Here is a 26,223-nt window from a genome sequence, read left to right as displayed (position 1 = left end):
ACAAACTAAAATTGTTTAGCGGGGGGAAAAAATAAAATAATGTGGCTGTATACGTGTACACACCATCTTATTTCCCTCTTATTTCCCTTGCAATGTGAACCGCCTGCTTACCTTTAGTAAATGATGAGAATTGACACTTTCATCCACCATAAAAAATCTCTGGAGGATACATTAGCTCACTGTGCCCAGGACTTCAGACATAGTAGAAATACCAGTCTAATCACAGTATAGAGTTTTAGTGATCTCAATACACAAAAAAATTTCACATGCCAGATATTCTTCTGTCACACACAGCTGCAGTTAAAGGTGAAGTTAGACCTGGAGCGAAGACTGCGCGAGGCCGAGGAAGCTCTGCGAAGACTGGAAGCCAGCCTGAATGCCACTGTCTTAAACCAGGACAAGGAGGAAAAGATGAGAGCAGATGTCAGTCATCTTAAAAGTAAGTATAATCATATAGCCAGGAGATGGACTTCTGCCGTTTCTCGCTTCACTCTTTTGAATTCTGTTCAATAAATATATTTTTTTAACAGAAATGGGGTTTATGCAGTTCAGAAAACATTAAATCTACAGGGAGACATCAAGATGTAACTTCCAAAACCCATATCAATGTGAAACCAGGCTTACATATACATGATTTTGATATGGAATTCTGTTTTTGGAAAGTGTTGGTTTAAATAGCAGAATAAAAAGTAAGGCTCTTTAGATTGTGGCCGACAGCTAAAAGATGTTTTAAGAAATGCAAACATGAAAGCTGTGCAAAAATGCATTCTGGATAATGTGGGTTGCTAGTATAGGAATTTGTTGAATGAATGTACTCTTTGTGGTCATTTAAAGGGCTTTAATTAATATACCGAAGACAGTTTACTATTCTGCTAACTCATTTATGAGATATAGTAGAGAAGATGATAGATTGGCCAACCAAATCATATACAATCACACTACTGAAATGGGGAAAAAGGTTCAGCTGCAGATTCTTGCAAAAAGAATTACAGGAGGTTCTGGACAGCTGCAGCTGCTCAGCCTATACAAAGCAATGACAGGTTGACAGCGTTTGACAGCTGTCCATCATTGTTTAGATTTAATCGCAAATGAAGGTATTACCTGCAGTTAGGCACCTTTGACATAAGTTGATTAAAAAAATTACTTTTGTGGAGAAGGTCTGTGCAAGCAGGGCCACCCACAGATCAATTTTGGCCAATTCAGCAGGAAACTTCTGGAACTCAACTTGTGTATGGCTAGCTTAAGGGCTTCCTTAAAGGTGGAGAAAGCAGATGATTGTGATTTCATGATAACAATTGCATTAGTATACATCTGCTTCTTCATTGTCCAATCACAGGCGGGGGTGCGTACTTTCTGGCACTTGTACCTGGGTTACAAGTCTTACCAAGCAGAATTACTAATCTTATGGCAGGTGAGGAATCGTATAGATGGGTCTTGTTTTCCTGCATTTTACGTGTGCTTGAAGTGCACCTCAAACGCATGTCTGCATTTACTGTAATAATGTAGTGTGGATGAGGCTCAACCGTGCATCAACAACACTTGTCCCTATACCCTAAAACAGTTCACGATTATATATTTCCACTATAATTTTAGCTATTTGCCTGGAGTTAAGTTAAAAAAATTACAGATACTTATTCCAGTCTTAGGTGGCAGCAAATACTCTCCAGATGCCAATAACTCAGCACAAGACAAATTTTCCCTTCATTTATGTCTGTTGCAATTAGTAAATTTTGCTGCATGTGGCTGGATTTCACCAACACCTGAAAACTGCAGTACTGGCACATTTATTGAAAAACATTGCTGATCTCTGCACATTGGGAGCTATTCTGTGCTGTATGTCTCCTGGCCATGGTATAGCTGGTAATAGTTGGTCACATGTATATGACCCTGTTATGTAATGTTGAAGACGTTTCTTAGCTTCTCCAAGCCACTTCTTCATTTCTAATGAGTGTCAGGAAAATACCCCAGCATTTATATCCATACAGGTAGCACAGACATCTCAATCCAATCACCATGAGAAGGCAGATCTTAATGTTCAAGAACATGGTGGGAGGTATAAAAGTTGTGGAAACACCCAGGCCACCAATTGGGGGGTACGGCCGGTCCCCCTGTACTGGGCCCAGGCTACATTGGGGCAACAGACGGGGCCTGGGTTCGGCTTTGAAGTAGTGGATCTCAGGGTCCTCCCCCGCAGCTGTAAGGGAAAACCGCCTGTCTACCTAACCCATTGGCTGCCCCTGACTCTATAGTGACAGCCAACCTCACTGGCCCCTTGAGCATTCATATCATTCATTGGTCATGCTGTGGGCATAAAGGAGGGAGTCACAGACTTTCATTAGTCTGGGGAGCCGTCTGTTAGACTTGCACCAGTCCCGCACGTGCCTCTCGCTCGGCAGCTCAGTGGGTGGCAGAGAGCGACTGGGGCTAGCTGAGCTGAGTCACCTGGGCAAGGGATGTAAATTTGTCCCCCCCGCTGAGTAATGGGGAAGGGCCCCAAGGCTTGACCTGTAGATATGTAGTGTGGTCACTTCCCTGATTGGCTGACCCAGGCTTAGATAAACTGTGTGGGACCCAATGATTTCTTATGGTGGCCCTGGGAATCCCTCAATCATAGGTACTTAATCCCATCGTTGGTGTCAGGAAGGCTTCATAGGTGATAATCCTGAATTGTTCTCAAAATGCCAGGGTAGAGATTGGGCTTTTAGTCAACACATAAACAGTGGACAATAACATTATGCGTATGTGGGAAAAAGGCACAGAATACATTTTGTTACATGTCAAGTTGGGGGATGACTTGGACATTGAGGTCTACAGGAAACACACAAACCAGCATCTGCTTTTTGACTCCCACCACCGACTGGAATGCACACTGTTAGAAATCTGCATCAGCAGTCAGGGAAGGTAACAACAAGCTCGGAATCTATATACAAAAAATACAGACATTCCAGGAGGGCTTTCAAAATGTTGGGCTACTCGGCCTGGGCTTTTGTTAAAACATCCAGAAGGACAACTGGAATCACAAGCTTGTACACATAGAATATTGAACACCCAAACACAAGCAAAGTAACTTGGTATATGTGCTACAGTGTAGTGAGGAATACAAAGACCTGTATATTGGCGAGACAAAAGCAACCTCTCAACAAATAAATAGCCCAACATAGGCAAAGTCTACTGGTGAAGACTCTACTGGTCAAGACTGGCCAAAGAAGTTTACCTACAATTCACATTCTCTTGAGCAAAGGAAGGCGCATGTTATGGACAGATAGGACAACTGGTTTGCAAAGAGGTATGAAAGAGGCCATCTACGTCAAATTGGAACAACTATTCCTGAACAGGAATGAGGGCCTTTGACACAATTTTCTTCTAGATATAAAGCCATTTCAGCATCTCTACTCTTTTCAACAATAATTCACACCTCTATCCATGTAAATCAAACGATTAATACCTATGAAGCCTTCCTGACACCAAGGATGGAACAGTATGGTTCCACAACTTTCACATCTCCTTTCCTCTTTTTTTTTTGAACAATAACATCTGCCTTTTCTTTGTGATTGGATTAAGGTGTCTGTGCTATTTGTGTGGATATAAATCTATATTTTCCTGACACACTTTAGAATTGAGGAAGTGGCTTAAGTAAGCTACAAGACATCTTCAACATTATAGAACAAATCCAGTTGAATGTGACTAACTGCTATGAGCTATTCTGTGCGTAAAAGCTGTAATGCACAAGATCTTCCAGAAGATGGTACCAGAGTACGGGAGCAGATCAAACACCAGCTACAGAACTATAATGCAACTTCTAGCAGCTTCTATGGCAAAAGTGATACAAAGATTGCATAAAAATTTAGCATTTTCCAGTTTAGCCAACATTTTAAAATGTGTTACAAATGTTATTCTTTCATTTAGCCCATTAATCATGACAATATGATCATGTTTCTGGTACAAGGCCTTGAAAAGTTATTTACAAAAGAAATTTTTTTTTTTTTTCCTTCAATGCACTAAAAACACTGCAACACTATACACTTCAACACTAAACAAACATATAAAATAAAGGTGATAAATAAAAGGTTATAAGAATCTTAAACATGTGGCAAAAACAAACTAGCTAAGGAGAAATTAGTTCATTAGGGATAGTTAGGGTTAACAAAGAGATAATAAGACATAAAAAAGATTTTCTACTAAAATAAAATAAATGTTTAGAATTTTATTTAAATAAAATAAACTTTTTTTTAAATTCAGGTTTACTGCAACTAACAAAAATAGTGTAAAAAAACCACCTATATTGTAAACAGGTTTGCCTGACATCTGAAGGTAACAACAGTGTAACCGTAATTTACATTGTTGTTGGCTTTGGTCACTGTAACATGCTGCTACATCAGTTAGTGAACAGAGAGCTGCAGACAGTTATTCTATACAGACAAGGAACTTGGCTTTCAAAAAGATATTGGGCTACACATGCCGAAGCAGCATATGTCCTATGCCAGGGGTAGGCGATAGCTGCACTCCAACTGTGGCGAAACTACAAACCCATTATGCCTCTACCTCTGGAAGTCTTGCAATTCCTCACAAAGTTTTGAGCTCCACAGCAGTTGAAGTGCCCAGGTTGCCTTCCCCTGTCCTTAAACGTCTTATAGAGTACTGTAGGGAACCTCCTTGAGGAACTGTAATATGTAATTTCTGTTGAAAGCTGGGCCCTCCCTTTTCCCACATTTTCCTATTGGCCCATTACTAGACAATAGAACCACGTGGGAGGCTGGAGAAGGGTGGTCATCTCCAAACACAAAGAAGAACACTACCCACCATCTTGTTACCACTGTCATTGACTTTTCCTAAAATTAATACTTTTACACTACCAGGCACACCCAACACCCTATACAACGTACTTGGGCATAGCGTTTGGCTGAGCACTGAATTGTGGGAGGAATGTCACATACCCCCCCCCCATATTTGGAAGTAAACCCTATGGCAGTGGGGAACAAGGGGGTTAGCAGCAGCACACAAGTTTATTTTAAGCAAACCCTATTGAATACAACATTGTGGTGGTGATGATGGTGTTGTTGACGAAGGTGGAAATTGTGTCATAATTGTATTTTGAAATTTTCCTTCAGAATTTTTTGAAGATTGTATCAGAAATGCTGAGATTGAAGCAATGAAGCCTGTAATTATGAAAAACTCAGTGTATGTGCCCCGAGCTGCTACCAGGCGAATCAAAAGTTGCCGGTTTCACCACCAACGACCCAGCTTCTCCCGATGTGAGTTAAGGGCTTTTTTCACTTGTGTTTTTCCATCTACTAAGTGCCCTGTGTAACTATCCAGAGCTATATTTCCATCCAAAGCTAAAGCATTATGTAACTGCAGCTACCAGCATGCCCTTAAATCGAGTGTGACCTGTTTTCTGAAAGCCTTGACGTTTCATGACTATATTCAGCAACAAGGGTTAAATTGCTATAACAGATTCATTTTACTATTAGTAAAGCACTCCCAGAAATTAGTTTGATATTAACTGTTAGGGCCCATTCATACTAATGCACTTTGTCAGTGCATTTGTGTTAATGTGTGTTATGCCATGCAATAATGTACATTGAGTTAGGCCGACTCATTCATTTGAATGGGCTGCCTAATGCACCATAATGCAACAAAGGAGATGCATGTAGCATCACACCCCATATTAATGCGTTGTCACTTGTTGCACTGTGCTGTAATGCACATCCACCTGGTGCATTGGAGTGCCATCAAAAATGAATGGCACATTGCATCAATGCTTGTAATGCGCGTTACTGCACGTTGCCGTAGAACAAGAGTCTGCAGGGAGCCACATCAAAGGTAGATGAGAGGTACAGATGAGCCATGGGTTTGGGCCCAGTTTGCCCAGGTTCGCACAAGCCTGCTCAAAACTGTGACTGCCACTCCCTTGTCCCTCCCAATTAGTGGCAGCAATTGTGGCAGGGGTATTCTTTGTCCCTTTGTGGATCGGGCCAGGGGAGGGGTCGACAGTCAGTTTTCAATGTGGTTTGGTGAACTCAGGCGAAATGGGTTCACACAAAGCCCAGGCTCATCACTAATGAGAGGCACATGTGGCTTCCAAAGAACTGGTTGGGAACCATTGCTCTTGCCTACAGTTTAGCTATTAACATTTGGGACTGGCTCATACATTGTATTGTGAAGCTGCTTATGCATTGAGAGTTCAGGTGGCCATTGATAATACTGGCCAAAACTGACAGATACAGGTGATCCTGTACCACCCGCAGATAATCGCATGAAGAGTATCCCAGATACTGATCTGTGTTTGGAACGTCAGCAGTAGTCTAATCACTGGCTGGTATCTGACAAGAAAGCTTTAATGCCCCTTTCTGGTGGCTCTGTGATAGAAGATTACTGTAAGAGTTGACTCAGACAACTTCATAAGCTCTGTACATCAATAAACAAAAATCTTGTCAGTTTCTAAAGAAAATAAATTGGTCCTATTTGCAGACATTGCTGATGACCTGTTTATGTGCCAATACATTTTCTTTCCGACTGACATTAAAAGATGCAGTAATACTAAACTTTTAATAAATTAATAACGGAGAGGTACAACATAGTCTGCATAAAGGACTCTGCTGGGAATGTACAGTATGTGCAATGTGATTTTCTGAAGAGCTTTCACGTGAGAGAGGGAGCAATACAGAGTTAAAACAGTCTCTTTAGTCAGGTAATGTCAGATGGACTAGCAAGAGGAATGACATGGGACACTTTCATGATCTTCTTTTGCCTAAATATACTTTGTAGTTACTAAAGCCAAGGTCCATGAAAAATCACAATTTACATACCACACGGAGTGTGTAAATTATCATTAAAAGCTGGGTGTTAGTTGTGAGTGGCTCCTGGAAAGTATAAAAATCTTATCTTGCACCATGCTGTCTGTTACACATAACGCCAGGCTTCTGGGCCCTATGGGGAGTGAGGGATGCACCTCGAGCAGTGAAGAGTCACCCGTATTGTATCACCTGCCTCTCCTCACTACTTACTTATTCACAATATGTCTTGTATTTTTCTCAAAGAATATAAGGCTTTTGGTGATTGGAGGAGGAGAGGAGGGGGCAGGTATGGCAACATCTCTTCTCCTCCAATCACAGAATGCCTTGTACAAGGCATTTTGTGAATGGGTATGCAATGAGGAAGGGATAGACCTGGAGCACTTCAATGCTCAAGCTGCATCCCTCGCTCCCTGCAGTGCCTGGAAGAGTTATGTGTAGAAGGCATGCGGCAAGGTAATATTTTTATACTAAGCAACCAGGACATAACACTTTAAAAAAAAAAAAAAATATTTACACACCCAGTGCAGTGTGTAAAGTATATGTTTTTCCCTGGAGTTTGGCTTTAATTGCCAATATCTTAGCTTACGCTAATATAGATGTGGTACTTTCTGTCATTTTACTACAGATTATGTCACTCTGAAAGTATTCTACAAACTAACTGTGATTCCAGAGTGTGAGCAGGAGTTAAACTTCACATTCTCATACCCTATTCTAGCCAGAAGGAATGGGTCTCCTGTCAGTGAACACTGTGCCAGTTCTGGGATTTGAAACAATGCATGCACATGCTGTGTGAATTAGAGAGTCGTTATTCTCTAATGATATCTGCTTGCAGCCTTATGAATTCAAGCTTTAGGAGATTTGATAGGATTTAGTGCACCATAGCTCAATCTTGGTACATACTGTGACTTTTCTCTTTCTCTTGCTTGGCAGCAGCAGGCAGTGACCCTGACAGGTGGGTGCACAACAGGCCTTAGGCAGGAAAGAGTCACCCGATTACATAACAGTAACCCTTTCCTTGCCAATGTTTGTTTCAGTACTTCCATTCACTCCACTACTGGAACCATTTTTCAGTTTAAAGAAGGGCTGTCATCAATTGTTTTTTTTAGAGCTTAGTCAATGCATGATGTAACTCAGCATTCTTATCAACCTACATATCATGCCAGACTCATCACAGAAAGACCATCTGCTCCCTTGTTTTACTTTTCCAGCAGCTCCTTGTTAATATGTATGCTATGCAGGTAAAAATAAAGACACATTCTGGATAAATGTTTGGAGTGAAAAGAGAAAATTAGCATTAAAACTTTAATGAGTAAAAAATTTAATTACAGCATATTATACTAATTAAACATTAAATCTTTATTTTGTAACCAAAGTAAAAAAAAAAAAGCATTTTAGTTTTTAGTGCCCATTTTATGACCATATCAGTATTTTTGTTGCTGAATGTGAAAAAATACAAGGCAATTACATTTGTAGTTCGTCTTCACCACCTTAAAATTTCACTACTTTTCATCTGTTTTTTGTTTGTTTTTGTCACCAGGAAACAGGTAGGAAAGTAGCAAAAAAACATTTCATAATGTAGTGGGTTAGGCTACAGTCCCCAACAGATTTTATTGCTGTCTGTGACTGGGCCCATAGGAGATTTTACCACAGTTCCCATCTGGGTGACAATGTTGTTACCCATAGAGGAAAAGTGGGGAAATCTCACCAGCTAATCCTTACACAGTAATAAAACAGACACATTTGTTTCTTAGAAATGAAGGTTCTAAGTCTTGTTGAACCTTTTAATACTGTAAGTCTACCAAACATGGCCAATTTGTTTGAAAGCAAGAGACTCATTAGTCTCCACAACATATGAAACATTAATAAGCTCTGCACCATAGATGATCTGGTCTAGCCTGCCAAGGCTTTACATCATATAAGTGAAATCATCATCGGTATCTTATGGTCATGGCATGCAAGTATTTCTTTTTACCATAAATAATGCAATTTAGTAATGCTGGCATGTTCCATTTTGATTTATGTGAAGTGTTTATTGTAATGACATGTACACTTTCATAGGTGTGCGCACAGTGTGTTGGGTGTGCCTGGCCCCCTAATCACCCCCAGCCAGGAGCGGATTAACATTTACATATGAATGGACTGCGCTTTTTTACAAATGACTAAGTCGTGATTCATTCATATGTAAATAGTGCACTTAATTCATATGCAAACTATGTCCTATGCCCTACATTGTAGAATGTGGTACAGTCCAGGATTCTAGCAGTGTCTTCATTAGTGACCGCTATGTTCACCCTGATGAACGGACCCTGCGTGGTCCCGAAATGTTGGCTTTGTAATGCATGTGACACGATTCTTCAATAAATGAACGTGAGGATTTAAGCTCATCGTTTGAATGCTGGTGATTTTAATTGCTATCAACTGTGATTAGAACACCTGTCAGGTTTTTATTGCTGTCTGTGTCCCTCTTCTGGTGACCCTGCCAACCACCAGAGACTTCCCTCACATTGGAGGGATTTCTTCTCACTTTCTATTGTGTCTATGGACAGGAAGTGAAGGGAAATCCCCCCAATGGGACACAGATGGCAAATAAAAGCTGACAGGTGTTTAGAACCCTCCCTATTCTATCCAAAACTAACAACAAAGTTTTTGCTTCAGTTCTACTTTAGACCTTCCTTGAAGCCTAAAATGAATTATAACACAAACAAGGTAAAAATGTAATTAATACACTTATCCCCATTGTTAGGGTTGTTGTGTGACACTGCAGCTGTCACACGTTGGCTCTATAGATCAAGAACTGAGCGATCACAAACCACTGATCATCAGTTCTTGATCTTCTCCCTGCAGGGATTCCCCCCTCCCCTCTCTCTTCCTCCAGCGCTGACTGGACGGTCAGACAGGGCAGAGTGCGGGCTTAGCTGTCAATTAGGTAGCGGGATGGATCTTTCCCGGCTGCAGCGTGGTTCTGCACTGTCGGCATATATCAGGCAACAACCCTGCTATATGCTGAATTTTGGGTCACAGAAGGACATTAGTAAATGTCCTCCTGTGACCCAAAAGAGAACTAACCCCCAAAAAGGTTTGGACCATAGTACTCTTTTAACAAAGAAAGACACATCACATTTTAAGAGCCCAGGTTACTGGTAGATAACAGGATATCACAACTGCATTAAAATACATCCTGCTACTCTACCTCCTCCAAGTGCTACAAGGGATCATTTAGGTCCCACTGACAGTGATCATTGCTGAGATCCTGCTGTCAGCAATCCTCACTGAGTAGTCAGCTTATGCTGAAGCCGAAGAAGCAATGTGGAATCTTACTGCATTAGGAGGAAAGCATCCATTAAAGCACAGGCTGTCTAAGCCTGTGCACAGACAGAAGTGCAAACTGCTCATGCACAGTCAGAGATACAAATTGTCCAAGCTTGTGCACAGGCAGAGGCACAAGCTGCCCAGGTATGAGCTCAGACAGAGGCAGACGTTGCACAAACACAGCTAGAGGCAGAAGCTGCCAAGGCACCAGCACAGGCAGAAGGACAAGCAGCTCAGGCAGAATCCCAGATAGAAGTTCTTCAAAAGAAAATAAAGGAAGTGGTAGCCTTAGCTAAGCTCAGAGCCCTAGGAAAAACTGGTGAGAAAGAAGAAGTTCATGTTGACAACCCCTGATGACCCTGCAAGACCTTGTAATTTGTCCCAAGCCAGATCAAAATTCAAAATGTTTCGAAATTCAGGAGAAGCTATAGCAGTCAACTGTACAGGTTACCCTAGCATGTCATACACTTCTCTACCTCCTATGTTACTAACATCCTATGCAGTAATTCATGTGCCATCGCAGACCCTCACCAAATCACTGCGGTGCCATTGACTTCAATACAACCCCACACCTCCTCCCGCCTCTGAACGCAGGGAGTCGCCGGCTTGCATTCCAGTGCATCCTAGAGGCCTTGGCGTCCTGTCCTCCTGTGGTGCTCGTGTGGCCTACGTTGCACATGGGGAGAGGCGCCCCTTTCCGTCTGCGGCGCCTGACACACTTATCCGGCAGCCGCGGGAGCACCGCGGGAGCATAGCCGTAGCCAGCTCCTTTTGCGCCCAAGGGCAAAAAAAACGTGACCCCCCCCCCAACAGGCGTGTGACGTCATGCAGGGCCCTGCCTCCGGGATTTATTTTTTATTTTTTTATTTTATTTTTATTATTTCTTATTTTCTTATTTTTTATAAAAAATGAAAGAAGCACTTCAGCCGCGGGGCAGCGGAGGAGGGAGCCGCTGTCACATAACTAAGGCCGAGCGGTGAGGAGAGAGAGAGGCGCCGGCTGTCAGATCCCGGCCGAGCGTCTCTCTCTCCCCTCACCGCTCAGCCTTAGTTTTGTGACAGCGGCTTACTCCTCTGCCATCGGCTGCAGCGGTTCCTTCACTTCTGCTCGGATCCCCCCCTGCATACAGATGGGGACAGCAGTGGGGATCCAGAGGAGAAGCCCCATGGCGGGAGGACAGGATATCGCGATCTACCAGTTATCGGTACGCGATCACTGATAGATCGCAATCGACCTAAAGGGCACCCCTGGAGTAAACAATCATCCAAGCTTCTCAATTATTGACATGAGCATTCCTAGCACTCCCTCCAACTACAAGAGGAGAAAACCTTTCCACTAAATTCAGAGACTCTAGAAACATTGTTTCCATTAGAACGACAGGAGTTATACACACTAGCAGTGCCGACAGCTAACAAAGGTGTAAGGACCCAAACTTCTACTGTCTGATCCACAACAAACCCCATTCCCTTAGAAAGTGTTATGTGTTCAAGGTGAAGCCCTTTGAAGAATGCAAGGAGTTTGTATGGAACCATGCCATTTGTTTCCGATGTTATGCATCCACAGAGCACTTTGGCAGACTGCAACATTACAGCTAAGTGTTCATAATGCATCAGGATGTGCATGTCAGCCTTACACAGAGGCCCCTTTAAACGACACCTTACATATACTGAAGTTTTTACATCCGCATCAGACCAGACATGGCAGGAAGAACCATGAACAGTCACCTTCAACAATCATGTTTTTACATAGTGAGCTACGACGCAAAGCACTTTCAGAGAAAAACGGTGCTAAAATATGTTTGGTAAAGATTATTTCCTCGAGAGCAAACAAAGAAAGCAGTCAGGATGTATGCTGTTTTAGAATACCAAGCCAGTCAATCAAATACCTAATAACAAAGAGGAGATCCCTGAACAGGAAGACACAATTTAAATGTATAGCTACATACTACTGGACAATAATTATAAAATCATGCTGCTGCTGGTATGAGCAGCAGGACTGAATCTTCAACAGATGTCAAGGAATCTACTAATACTGAGATCTCTCACAACAATACTGAGGTTTATCAGTTTATGGACTGTGTAATTAGTGGCATTAAGACCTCATTCATGTTGGTTATGTGTTTAGATGAAGCACTGAGATCTGGAGGAATGCTGAATTAAGTTTTATTTGCTAAGAAGAGCATTACATGTATGTATACAGCATTGTGGAGGAAAAATAAAACTTCCTGTGTATCATCGATAAGCATACACAGAGACTAACATTGCACCACAGCACCATCTACAGCTCAAAAGACAAAGTACATTATATGCTGTTGTATTTTATATACATTGCATTTCCAACACCCCTTCTCAACAGCATATGCATTACTATATGACGTTTAGCTTTTACCAAAGGACACTGTAATGATCCTTTGGCAATGGCTTGGTGAGTACGTCCGCAGTCATTTCTTCATCTGCTGCCTTTCTCCATTGATTTGGTTTTGCGTTTTGGTAATTTTGTCATCCCACTATGTTGGTTCGAGTATGCTACTGTATGTGTCTTAGCAGTATATGACAAGTGGATCTTCTAATTTCAGGTTGTTCAGCAGATTTTTTTTTTAATTCTTTTATTAGCTGAATATGTATACAGTACACATAGTTCAAACATGGGTAAATAACATCCAGTTACAAATATGCAAAAATGGTGCATATGAGAGACATTTAGAACATGCGTGTCTGCATAAATCCGGTACCAACAGAATAAGGTACAAATATTGATAGGAGTATGGCACATGGTAGGTTACGCAACTGTAACGCATATATAGAGTGAATGTAACACTGGAGACATAACATAATGACATAACTGGTCATTCGTGGTGTAACCAAAAGTAATCGTTCAGCAGATTTTAACATGGAACTTGACTTATCCATTGTGAGTTCCACCTCTTGTTCTGATTCCTGTGCGGCTTCATTTTGCTCAGCTTCCTTTACTGGTTCACTTGCAAATTCACTTCACTACTTCCCGGGATCATTGTTTCTGATGATGGGTTCTCATCGAAATAAATGTTGCAACATATTGTCACTTTTTCAGTCTTTGGGTGGAGGATTCTATATCCCTTACTTTGTTCACTATAGCCTATTAGAATACCTTCAATGGCTGTCTTCTCATTGGGAATATATGCGTAAGCTTTACATCCAAAAACTCTGATGTGCTCTAGGCTAAACTTCGATCCATGTCACATTTCAAATGGGGTGCTTTCCGCGGCAGTCTGTTCTGTAGGTATGTTGCAGTCATTACTCCTTCTCCCAAGTACTTCTTACGTTGGTTTAGCGTTGGCATCTGACAGAATGCATCTGGCCATTTCTATACACATTCTGCTACACCATTTTGTTCAGGAGTATATGGTGTGGTGGTCTGGTGTACTATACCGTTTCTTCAGATATGATTCCACTTCTTTACTGATGAATTCCCCTCGTTGTCGGTGCATATAATTCCTGGTTTCCATTGGAATGTTTTGCTGGACATGGCTACAAACTCTTGAAGTTTTTCTGATGTTTCTTTCTTGTGCTTTATCAGATCCTGATGTTGGTGTTTTCATTGGTCCGCACACGTCACTGTGTACGAGCTCCATGGAGTGGGTGGTCATTATTTGGGTAGTCTGTGGAAGTGGGGTACTTGTGGCCTTTGCTTTCGTACAGCATTTGCATGTCATGAGCATTCGGCATGGCAGTACAGTTATATCTTCTGATAAATGGATAAAGGTGGTACACCGCGCTAATAGTAGAACTAACAATAAAAAAAGTGGGCAAGCTGCAGTGCTAATAAAGTGATAATAGGTGAATAATGATACACTGCGCTATTAATCCAATCTAAAAATACAAATGTATAATCCTAAATGAATTGTGCTAATAATAAATATTAAAAATAGAAAAAATCGCACTAGAACATAAAAAACATTCTCATAAATGTCCATATAGAAAGTGACAAAATCATACACAGTGTTCGTGTAAAAAATCCACTCATCAAACTAATAAGACATAAGATTTCAATAATTCCTAAAAAACAGAAACAAAACAAAAACGTGAAGGGGCGGGGCTTGCCGATGGACCTGTGTAGACGCGTCTACTGAGAGCTCCCGCAGCCGACCCGCTAATCACCTTCCCCGAACCGATTTGCTTCACCAAAGTGATACCTGATGGGCCGCAACACTCCCCGCATAACCGGCACGAGACCGAAGACCTCGGGATCCGCCGCCACACAGAGGATTCCGCCATTCTTCCAGCGGCCACCGGACTTGCAGCCGGAATCCAAGATGGCCGCCGGACCCCCTCGTGGAGCTCCGACCTCATCAACATGTGAGTCCACACAGTCAGGCCACACATCCTCCCCCAGGGATCCCGCCGGGTCAGATATAGATGAGGACATGGACGGGGATATGCTTCCCCCGGCTCTCAAGGGCTGCCTCCAGCAATTACCCACTAAAAGCGACATTGAGGCCCTCTTTGCCAGACTGGAATCTGCTCATAAGGCAGACATGAAAGAGATCCGCGAGGGCCTGCAATCCTTCCACTCTCGCTTAGACGTTGTGGAATCTACCCTCCCATCCATTACCTCTGCTGTGGAGGAGCTCCGCTCAGTGGTCGTTGCCCAACATTCCCATATTGCTGACCTATATACCCACCTTGATGATCTGGAGGATCGTAGCCGCCGCAATAACATCAGGATCCGCGGCCTGCCCGAGGCTACAGGTGACTCCGACCTCCTAGCCTCCGTCATGGGGATCTTTAATACTATCTTGAACAGACCAGTGACTGATCACATCGAAATCGATAGAGTTCATCGCACTCCAGGATTTCGTAGACCCAACAACCCACAACCCCGGGACGTGCTCTGCAGGGTACACTTTTTTGGCCTGAAATCCGAAATCCTGACTAAGGCTCAATCCGCCAGATTCCTGGATTTCGATGGCGCCCAAATATCTCTAATCCCGGATCTCTCCAGGCGCACCCTAGCCAAGCATACCTTATAGATTTTATTTTATTGAAAAAAAAATTTCTCTTGTTACATCTCTGTTTTATATTTTTGCTATCTAACACCTTGTCCTTATACTGTACAATCGCATGTGACCAAGCAACTGATGACAAGTGTTTTGTTTTGTTAAATAAACTTTTAATCTTTATAAAAAAAAAAAAACGTGAGCGGTATATATAAGAGGATAATAAGTGATCTTTATAAAATCATCTGGTCCAAAAGGATCCTTCAAGCAATTCCTCCTAGATATTAGGCAAATAAATCCAGATCTCTCAATGATTCATATAAATCAGAATGGCTGGCAGTGCGATCCTCAGATAAACGGAAAGGCTATTCCTCCAAGATGCCACACAGGACTATCAACGTACCCAAAAAAGAAAGTACATCACATCAAGTTTAATAAGGGATAAAAAGAAACACACACAAGATGGCCATAGTGTATAAGCATGTAGCAAACAAACAGTCGACTGATTCTTAGGAGCGAGGTCAGAACTGATGATCTCCACTAGCACTTCATGCAGGGGTAACCTCAGTTCGTGCCTGAACCTAGTTCCGACGCGTTTCATCATACAGACTTTGTCCAGGGAAAGGCAGACGTCTGCCTTTCCCTAGACACTCTCTGCCTCACTCAGCTTAGTTTCACTTTCCACTGTGGAGACAGGGCTTTGGAAACTTATCAGGGAAGAATTATTAAACTAATATATTATTATAAACAAAACACTTTGTCTCAGCTGAGGTGTAGCCAATCCGCTTTTACATTTTCATTTTCTGAATTTGTAGAAAAAAATGAAAGCTAGAAGCTGATTGGTTGCTATGGGCAACTGAACCATTTGAGAAAGAACTTGTCGCAGATACTTTTTATTAATTCCCCTCATTGATTTTTTGCACTTCAATAGACTGGAAAACATTCTCTGTACTGCACTCATCTGATGTTGGATTCAGCTTTTGTGTCTTTTTATTAGCTGCCTGTTGTTTCTGTCAATCCAGTAGCCACGCTGCCCACTGCCTGTGGATTCTGCCAATTCAGGTACACAAACTGTCCACACAGATTGGGTCTAGGACAGGGGTGCCCATTAGGTCGATCGCGATCTACTAGTCGATTGTAAAACGATCACTGGTAGATCGCGATGTCCTGTCCTCCTGCCGTGGGGCTTCTCCTCTGGATCCCCATCTGTATGCAGCGGGGATCCGAGCAGAAGAGAAGAAAGCGCTGCATCCGGCTGCGTGGTGGGGCGGAGGAGGTAGCCGCTATCACAGCAGCATGGCGGAGCAGTGAGGAGAGAGAGAGAGCCCGCATGGCAAGGATCTGACAGCCGGCGGCTCTCTCTCCTCACAGCATATGCTGCTGTGACAGCGGCTCCCTCCACCGCTCCCTCCACCACTCCCTCCACGTGCTTCCTTCACTTCTCCTCGGATCCCCTGCTGCCTCTTCCTGGGAGAGCAGCGGGGGATCCAGAGCAGAAGTTGCAGACTGTGTGCGTGGCGGAGCGGCGGAGGATCGGTACATATCAGTGATTATGTATCAATCCTCTGTGCAGGACAAACACTGGAGCGATCAGCTGATCACTCAAGTGTTTGTAAATAACTGGGGACACATAGTGCTATGTGTCCACAGTTATGAATGAACAGGAAGTGCTTTACATCACTTCCTGTTCATTCATGAGTTTTTCAATGGGGAGGAGCACTCTGTACAAAGGCTCCTCCCCATTCAGAAACTGGATGATAGTAAATAGTTTCTGAATAAATGGGAAGCCTGTGTGCTTTCCATTCTTTTAGAACAGAGGCTGCAGAAAAAGAGATTGAGGTCTCTGTGTCCTCAATTTATTTTTCTATTTTAAAAGGGAAATATCAGGGGGCTGTTAAGACCGCTAATAATTCCCCAAAGCCCCCCCAACAGTAAAACCAAATTAAAATAAAAAATTAGAAATAATACAAAATAAATACAAAATCCTGGAGGCAGGGCGCTGGGTGATGTCACACACCTGTTGGGGGGGGGGGGGGGGGGGCACATTTTTTTTTCTTGCCTGTGCTCGTGTGGCTGCCGGGAAAGGGGCAGGACACCTCTCCCCGTGTGCAACGTCGGCCACACGAGCACCACGGGAGGACAGGACGCATGGCGCCTCTAGAACGCACTGGAATGCAAGGCGGCCGACTCCCTGCATTACGGGGCGGGATGGGGTGTGGGGTTGTATTGAAGTTAATGCCACCGCAGCCATGCCCCCCACCCACAGTGTGATCGCCCGCACATCAGTGCCTGCATTCTGGTCCAGTGCGATCTGAAAAAAAAAAGGCTTGCAGCATTTTTGCAGATTGCACTGGACCAGAACGCAGGCACTTTCGTGCCTGCGTTCTGGGTGCGGGTGATCGCACTGCGGCTGAGGGGCGTGGCTGCTGTGCCATTGACTTCAATGCACCACCATGCCCCCTCCCGCCCCTGAATGCAGGTGTTTTTTCGTTGGTAGATCTCATTGAGCTCGTCAATAGAAAAGTAGATCTCCAGATGAAAAATTGTGGGCGCCCCTGGTCTAGGAGGTATGTCATTGCATATATCTGCATTTGAAACAGACCGGCTGCCATCATAAATCACTATGTAGCCAGACAGCTCTGGTTTCTACCTGCTTTAAAATCCCATAGCAGTTGTTTTCCTGAAGTTACACCCTTGAAGATTGTCATCGCCTTGTTGTGAATATAGACAAATCGTCATTTCTAGTTTCAACAGACCACAGTCCTTGGTTCCAAAACATCTATGGCTTATCTGAGTGTTATGCTATGTACTATAGATGTTTGGATTTTATACTAACACTGCAATCAGTGTTCCTTTCTGATGACTCATTCATGCAGGCCATGTCTGGGTAAGCAATGTTAGAAAATGGACCATTGCATTGCTTCTGCCAAGCCAGTTAAACCTTCCTGGAGGTCCGTTGCAGTGAAATGGAAGCTTTGCTTTACACCCCTGCCCAGTCTATAAACTGTTCTCTGCAGATTTTTCCTCACCATTCGGACCTTGTGCTCATTCAAACAGTGTCTTGTTTCTTATTGCCATTATAGGAAATGTCATTCAGGACAGTTTAGATTGGTGTGCCTCGTGATTTTTTTCATGAAAAAAGTGTGCCTTTGCACAAAAAAGGTTGAAAAACACTGGTTTAGATAACTTTGTATAGCTTTTCTCTGTTGTGCATAAATCTTTGTTTTCAGTTCCTCACATGGTTGGTCAGATAAGCACATGGGTGTTGCGTGTAAATAAGGTTCTAAGTGTCAAAGAATGTTTTTCATTTTGAGGATTATATTAATCTGCAATGTAAATGTGAGACCTTATGTAAATTCTGAGACCTTACAAAGAATAATGTGAGTGGAGGAACTGAAAGACTGCCCAAATGTTTGCACAAACCACAAACCACATATGGCTCAATTCACAAAAGCCTAATGCATGTGGTATTTTCATTATCATGTACACAAAACCCATGCAATCTTTGCCCGAACCCTGCAAAATCACAGTGCTCTCTACCAAAGCATACATTTACATAAATGTACAATAAGCATTTAGTTAAATTGGAGATTTGATTAGACCAATTTCCAGCAAGGGCACAGTGTAGTCAGAGGGAAGTCATGCTGCATTGTTAACACACTGCCGCAAGCATTTATATGTACCCCAATGATCACTGCATCTTTAATATTCAGATTCTCGTCTTCTTTTGCAGTGAGGCACTCGCATTCCTTCTTGATGTCTCCGGATGAGCTAAATGACTTCCAGAGTCTGAAAGAAGCTGCCAAAAATGTAACCAGGGATAAACATTTCCGAGAAACTCTCTATCAGATCATCACACAGAAAGAACCTTTGCAAGGGCATGAGAAGTAACAGCTGATTCCCTGACTGCCTGCTAGAGAGCTTGGGTTCCTTTTTAGATCATTTTTAGGATGGACCTGTAATTGTTACATGCTGCTTACATAAAGATATACTTGACACGAAGCTTAAAGTGACCCTGTTGCTATGCACAGTAGCTGAAGCAAGGAATACCTGTAGAAAAGACTGTAAATACTCACATTTTCGGCTGCCCATACTGCTGTATGCTGCTCTGATCCTGAGAAATCTTCTGCTGAAATCTGCTGCAGATTGTGAATTTTTTGGGTCCCCCCACATTTTTTATTGGTCCCTCCTGCTGGCCTCCATGTCACTACAGAGCCCTGTTATGACATGGAGGTCTGTAGGCGGGGTTCATTCTTGGGGTGTTGCGTGTGAGTTCCCTTTGGGTTGGCTCTGTGCATGCAACACAACACCAGGCACCCCACGCTCAGAGGCCTCAGCTCTGGCCTCGTGCAAACAACTCCCACACGTGTAGTACTGCGCACATGGCTTCCACCGTACAGGGCCTTCATGACTTCCACCGCCTCTGTGGTCTTCGGCGCTCCCTCCCCCTTAGGAAGAAAGGCCACCATGAAAGGCACCCTATGTCGGGCATAGCCCCTTTGCACACATACCCTCCTCAGGATGGTTACGGCCACGATACAGTCCAATAACATCTCTTGTAGAACCCCACCTTCTCAGTGGTTGGAGGGAGAAGAACCCGTCCACACAGATAGTCTTTTCTTTGTTTTACTTGAAGGTATTAACAGAACAAAGCATACGTTTCAGCCACCCCCGAGTGGGGTGACGGCACATCTCTTATCAATTCTTGCGGTCATCGTCAGAGAGAGCTCAAGCCCAGGTGCAGCCCAGAGTCCATGGTTTGCGCCGGCCAGAGGCCATCAGACAAGCATCTTCAGCACATAGCACTTCACTATCCACAGGGATCCCCTTCTAGGCAGTCCCATCACGGTTGTTTCCCTTCCAGGGAAAACTGGGGAATCTCAATATACTCTACATAGTCCTAGGCCTGGTCCTGTCCTTCCCATGGACCAGCAGCTAAATCAGGATCAGCCTATCGTTCTCCCTTTCTCTCCTTTCTCCTCTCTAGCGCCCCCCATATATTTGCCCTCCTGGGACACAGAGTCTTCCCAGGCCAGAGCTACATCTACCTCCAGGATCCTATGGGGGCATCTAGTGGCCATTGGCCGTACTGCACCTACCTACAGGTCAGCAGGAGGTACAGCTGAGGAGCTGTATGTGACCTAAGAGATTGACACTCCTTTAAGTGTTAGGATTCCTGCAGACATTTTCAGGATCGGTGCAGCATTTGATGGGAAAATCAAGTATGTATTTTGTTCTTTTTAAAGGGAAGTCATACTTCAATTAGTTTTGTATAGCAACAGTGACAATTTAAAGTAGAACTGAATGTTTTTCTTTCAGTTTTAGGTTAAAGTGTGGAAGGATTGGAACCTCTCTCAGGTTTTATTGCTGTCTGAATCCCAGTTTGGAAGATTTCCCTTCACTTGTCGCAGAGATACAGGATGCAGGAAGTCAGTGAAAATATCTGCAGTATAAGTAAGGGAAGATCTCATCTCTTACAGAAATCAGCGGTACAGGCTTCAGCATTAGAAGATATCCTCAATGCAAATTTTTAGATTATCCCTCATTATCTTTACTTTTTGCTCTAGAGGCAATAGTCACCAAGAGAAATTGTGAGGGTGGATGTCCCCAACGGGTACACTAAGTGTGTACTTGGGTAGAGCAAGCACTCAACCCTAACGGAGGGACAGAGCGTCAATGGGCATAGAAACAGGCTAAGATTTCTTGTTCATAAAAGCTTTAGCTTAATAAAAATACAACAGAGGTTCTAATCTTTACTCGCCTTATAATATGCGAAAATTAATATTTGGCTGCAGTTCTATTTAATGTTATTTATATTGCTGGGAGTATTGTATTACCCTTTCATATTGCTGCTAAACATGTTTTTTTGTCATAGTTGTATTATTTATGCATACTTTTAAAACATTTTTAGAGAATACCTATGTATTCCTCTATCTATTGTATTAAAATTGGCGAAACAATGGTTGACTGACAGTTTCCCTTGAACAATTTTATTTTCTGAAACAAAGTATTGTCTCTGAAATAAATAAAATGTGTGGCTCAATGATGTGCAGTTAATTGACTATACATACAAGCGTCTGATCCCCTGCAACCCAAACCGTAGACCCTGGATTGATTCTATGTCCCCCTGACATGCACATCCACTTCTAAGTGTACGCAGAGTGACCCCTTGGTATTATTTAGAAATCAGTAATTGTAAGAATATGGATATCTTTATTTATCTCTGTGTGATCAGCACAGATGAAAAGCTATGGGATGACTTCCTCGAGCATTAGCAACACCAATAGTAGTCACTACAGACTTCAAACTTCCAGTACAGTTATTTGTGAACCATACATAAAATGATTATTGGACAATTAGATTTATTATGTGACAGTCTCTGGCCATGTTTGACCAGCTTTACTTAAACCAGCCAGATTCCAGATGAACCTGACCTGGCCTGAATGTTTCTATAGTAACAATAATCCTGAAAAATAGATATTTCCTGGTGCAGGTACCAGTGTCAGTGTTCAAACTGATCCTTGTGTCCCTGTGGAACCCCTTAGATCGTTGGCTCAGGGTGTACATGGGGCCTCTACTTCAGAAGACATCACCCTGTTGATGCCTAGTCCCATGCCCTGCCATTCAGCTATCACATGGCAGAGCCTCTGCTTCAGTGAGTGTAGTGCTTGAAGACAGTGGAAATTAAATGGGGCAGGGGAATAAAAACTCTTTAGTTTTTAAATATTTTGAAAATATTTTCTGCAAACTAGTGACATTACATGATGGTTGCATGTCTTTTCCCTGGATAAGGATTTGACTTTGTATGGGATTTAACTATGCACAGTTAGCTGCTATACATTGCTTCCATGGATATGGTCCGCGTGTTGTACTAGTCGTTGTTTTGTGTCTTTTGTCATCTCTGTAATTCTTGTAATTATAAAAGTTAATAAAAATTGTCAATTTGAAAAAAAAAACTAGTGACAAAGTTTCTATTAGCACAACTTGGGCAGAAGTTAAAGTTCAATGTATAGCATGGGCCTTCAATCCAAGGGGTTTCTACAGGCACACAGGGAACAATTTGAAGGCAAACAGAGGTATTGGTGTCTATACGTCAGCACTGTTGTTTCCTTTGATAATTTGCATGCATGAAAGAAGCCTTTTACAGTGGCACCTTAAGACAATTGCAGAGCTGCATATGGCTTCCCTTGGAACCAAACTTTATTGCACAAGCAGCTTATAGGGGCTCTCTGCAACTAAGCCCCAGCAAGGGACACAACGAGTCAGTGGAGGACATGGGTGGAATGTCTCTGTAAACTTGTTGCAGAATGAGGTTTGCTGATATAATAGGAAGCAGTGTGTGGTTCTGCAGTTATCTGTATCTGACAAATTAGTGGATTTTACAGAACCCAGAAACAGAATCAGCGCCTGTGGCTGAAGCAGGACTTGGGATTTGGAGCAGCGCATGGAAGTTGTAAGTGAATTGACTAATGCCTAAAGAGAGATGACTTCTTGAATGGGTATTTACACTCGGTGCATGCACCATCTATATGTCTGCTTTCAAATGTGTCCATTGCCACTGGCAGTAAGAGAACCTGGCTCATATAAACACAGGGGAAAAAGGATAGGAAGAAATCACAATGGAATCAGTATCAATAGGTCTTAATAGTTGCTGTTTCAACTTGTAAAAAAAACAAAACATTTTCTGCTAATAAAACTCTTGGTAAACTATTCTATGCTGTAAATGTACAGAAACAAAGTGATATGCTATGGCCAGTACATTACACTCAGTTTGTTGATTATATATAGTTTTAATTTTCTATGCACACAACCTCTGCACTCAATACATTATTGTAAATGTCAGCACAAATATTAATTGAATATTGACTGTGGAGAAACTTCTCAATTAATTATAATGTTGTGATATAGCTTAGTAATAGCTGTTTTCTGGGTCACTGCTATTATAGACACACACCTACGATGTTCTGTCACATACAACCTACAGTGCTACAAGATATGATGTTTCCTGCTTTGTTTTTTTCCTGTCTAGTTTCTACAATAGTAAGATACAGAAAATATTCACAAATTAACAATGAATCTAACGGAATTTCAGTGATTTTAGGTTTTACTAGGCAAATCAAGATATACAGTACTTACCTCCTCTCTTTTCCATTGCTAATAAGGTCATTGGGGCATGAATTCATCATTTATGTGTGCCAACTTTTTTTCAAAATCCAAATGAACTTTCAGTTTAATTCAACTAAATACATTCCAGGGGCAACAAGACAAAAGACGTGTGAAGTCTTACAGTTCATTTTCTTTAAAAAGTAGCCACAGCCTGTAGAAAAGCCTGTCACCTGCCAGCATGTCACAGAGAATGACCCTTGCTCTCTGAGTAGAAGCAGTGGCCATGCCCTCTACTGAGTCAGCGCTAGAGCTCTCTAGTTGGCATTAAGCATGAACTTTGCTGATTGGAGAGCTCTACTGCAGCTCTTACTCAACAGGGAGCTTGTTGGACCTTTGCAGAGAGACCACTGCTTCCACACAGAGAGCAAGGTTTTTCTCTGTAGCATGCTGGCAGGGGAAAGTCTTTTCTACCCAGGCAGTAGCTGCTTTCGAAAGAAAACTAATTGCAGGTCTTTGTAACCTCTTCTTTTGATGTATCTCTAATGTATTTAGCCGATTTAAACTGAAAAATCACTTGGGCTTTAAATGATAGAATCTGATCATTTGGGCTATTTATAATTTAAAAAAAAACCAAAATAAGTTTTGTAGCATGGGCTAATCTGATCATAGCTAATTATTAGCAATTAATATTTTATCCAAGATTAGTACCTTACTCAAAGACATAACCCCAAGGCATCATTATTTGGAGGAAATAACCACTGGATAAATCATTTCAGATCTACTGAAACGTGTCTAGTGAACTTGCTCAACTCACACTGTCAACGCCAGAACTGCTGATGTCAGTGGTGCTTGGAAAAACCTCTCACTGTGCATTGATTTAAGGATTGCAGCTCACAACAGTGTTTCTTCCCATAATACCTTAGTTGGTTGGGATCAGCTGAAATGCAAAAGCCAGGCTAATGCTTTTACTCTGCAATCTGCTTTTTTTCTGACATTTTAAGGCATTTGGTATATTTGTCTTCAAAAACAATGAATCACAGGACACTCCCCTCCATCACAATACATACAAATAAAAATAAGCTTGAGTTTTATGACTTTGGACAACAAAACATAAGCACAATAATGTTGATTTATTATGGGTTAGAAAATTATCACTATAAAGTGAATGTTTACTTAGTTTAATGATGAAAATGAAGCTGCATTCACTTCAATGTTTTAAAATTTCAACCCAACTATACCGTGTAAACTTGAATAAACCTCTCCAAATTATGTTAAAAAACCTGCTGTGTGGCTTTTAGTTTGACTTTACAGGGTCATAACAATAGGTCCCACCATGCTTTTTCAAGACCGTTGACTCATGTTTTAGTTACACAGTTCTATATTGTATACAGCTCTGCCTGAGAATCGGGCCTCATGGATGGTGGACAATGCTGTAAGGAATGGGTTCCGAATAACAGTGAGGCCGAGAGCATCTCTGTAGTTAGTGCTATATACAGTATAGTAGAACATCACTTATAGGGATCTGGAATTTTTCCAAATTCTCCTACACTAAGTCAGCTTAGCTGTGGTGGATAGTGTTCTCTAAGTGTGCAGTGATTATTCCTAGTCACATGCTGTGTTGGGTATCCACCAGCAGGGTGTGTTAGAGATAACACTCCACATGAAGGATGTTTAATGCCTGGCCAATCAGTCAGGGGCATATCTGCCGCGAGGCAAACAAGGCGTTTGCCTTGGGCGGCAGATTCAGGCAGGGCGGCGAATGTACCGGCCCGTGGCTCAATTGCGCCCCGCGAGCTGGTACTTTGTGGCCGACAGCCAGCTCACAGGTCAGTTACGCGGTCAAGGACCGCGTACCTGACTTGCGGGAACTGAGATATGAGGGGGCTGTACAGGGACAATGAGGGCATGCTGGGACTTGTAGTTCCCTGTATGATATGAGGCTGTATTAATTATGTCCGCTTGAAAGTACTAGTAATAAAATGCCCGGGGCCATCTTTAAAATTAATTGGGCCCTGGGCAAGATTTTGCTGGTGGGCCCCCACAACCCCCCCGCCTCCATCACCTGCCCCCCCCCCCACACTTCCTGACCCAGATACAGCAATACTATTTTTTTCAGACCGAGTACGGATACATTTCCTTATGTACTCACCGATACCAATGACCAATACTTTTTTTAAGTGTCATGTGACAGTTTTTCTAAAATAATACATACTAGTGGTTTTTCGACATTTGGTGGAGCGCCAGGGCCCAGTCACAGCAGCAAGCACTGCAACCTGGTAGATCTGCCAGTAACTCCAACTTGTAGAGGGACTTCAAATCTCAGCAATATATTATACAGCAGTGCAGAATACCACCAGACATAGAGGACTACAAATCCCATGTTTTGTAGTCAAGAATGGCAGTGGGGCAGATGTACAGGATGGCAGCAGGGGCAGATGTACAGGATGGGCGGATTCTAGGTGCCCCATTAATTAAAGGGGTACCCCTATGCAAATAAGCCCGGGTCAGGGTTGTGGCGGAAGAGGCCCTTGTCCTCATCAGCATGGGGACAGGGTGCTTTTCCAGGGGGACCCTCCCAATGCTGAGGGCATGTCGCCTGGTATGGTGCGGGGGGCACTCGATTGTCCCCCCCCCCTTTCCTGCCCTGCCAGGCCAGTGCTCGGATTAAGGGTTTGGTTGGGAATTTTAGAAGGGACACCACTTTTTTCCTACCAAAGCAACTAGAGGTGTTTTCACTTGGGTCAATAAACTTATTGGCTTGAATACTTGGAGTGCCGGTGACTTTTTTTGTACGTTTTGACGGAGGCATCCGTTGTTGCTGCTGCACCCGCCCTGCTGCATGGGCATTTTCCGGTCAGGAGTGCGGTGGGATACTTGGACTTTTGATTGACAGTTTGTTTCAGGTACTTAGGATTTATCCCTGCAGAATGTTTGACATTTAGGTGATACCCTTTATTGGCCAACTCAGGCATTGAAAGATGCAAGCTTTCAAAATATGTTTGTTTGTTTTTTCACAAGGCATTATATATATCTGTT

At 42.7% G+C, this 26,223-nt stretch overlaps 1 protein-coding gene across 1 annotated transcript in view; it reads left to right on the top strand.

The window, feature by feature from the left end:
- The window catches only part of PLEKHD1 (pleckstrin homology and coiled-coil domain containing D1), a 53,886-nt gene extending 34,914 nt beyond the window's left edge, over positions 1-18,972 (top strand). Inside the window, exons 11-13 of the mRNA XM_018565093.1 lie at positions 295-439; positions 5,109-5,252; positions 18,815-18,972. Of these exons, the coding sequence (XP_018420595.1) occupies positions 295-439; positions 5,109-5,252; positions 18,815-18,972 (447 nt within the window). The remainder of the gene's footprint in view (positions 1-294; positions 440-5,108; positions 5,253-18,814) is intronic.
- Positions 18,973-26,223: the final 7,251 nt, after the last annotated feature.

The sequence above is a fragment of the Nanorana parkeri genome, unplaced genomic scaffold, assembly GCF_000935625.1.
Source record: "Nanorana parkeri isolate BGI_ZX_2015 unplaced genomic scaffold, ASM93562v1 scaffold812, whole genome shotgun sequence".
NCBI classification, from domain to species: Eukaryota; Metazoa; Chordata; class Amphibia; order Anura; family Dicroglossidae; genus Nanorana; species Nanorana parkeri.
Note: the sequence above shows the minus strand (reverse complement) of the source record. Positions and strands in the feature narration are given on the sequence as shown.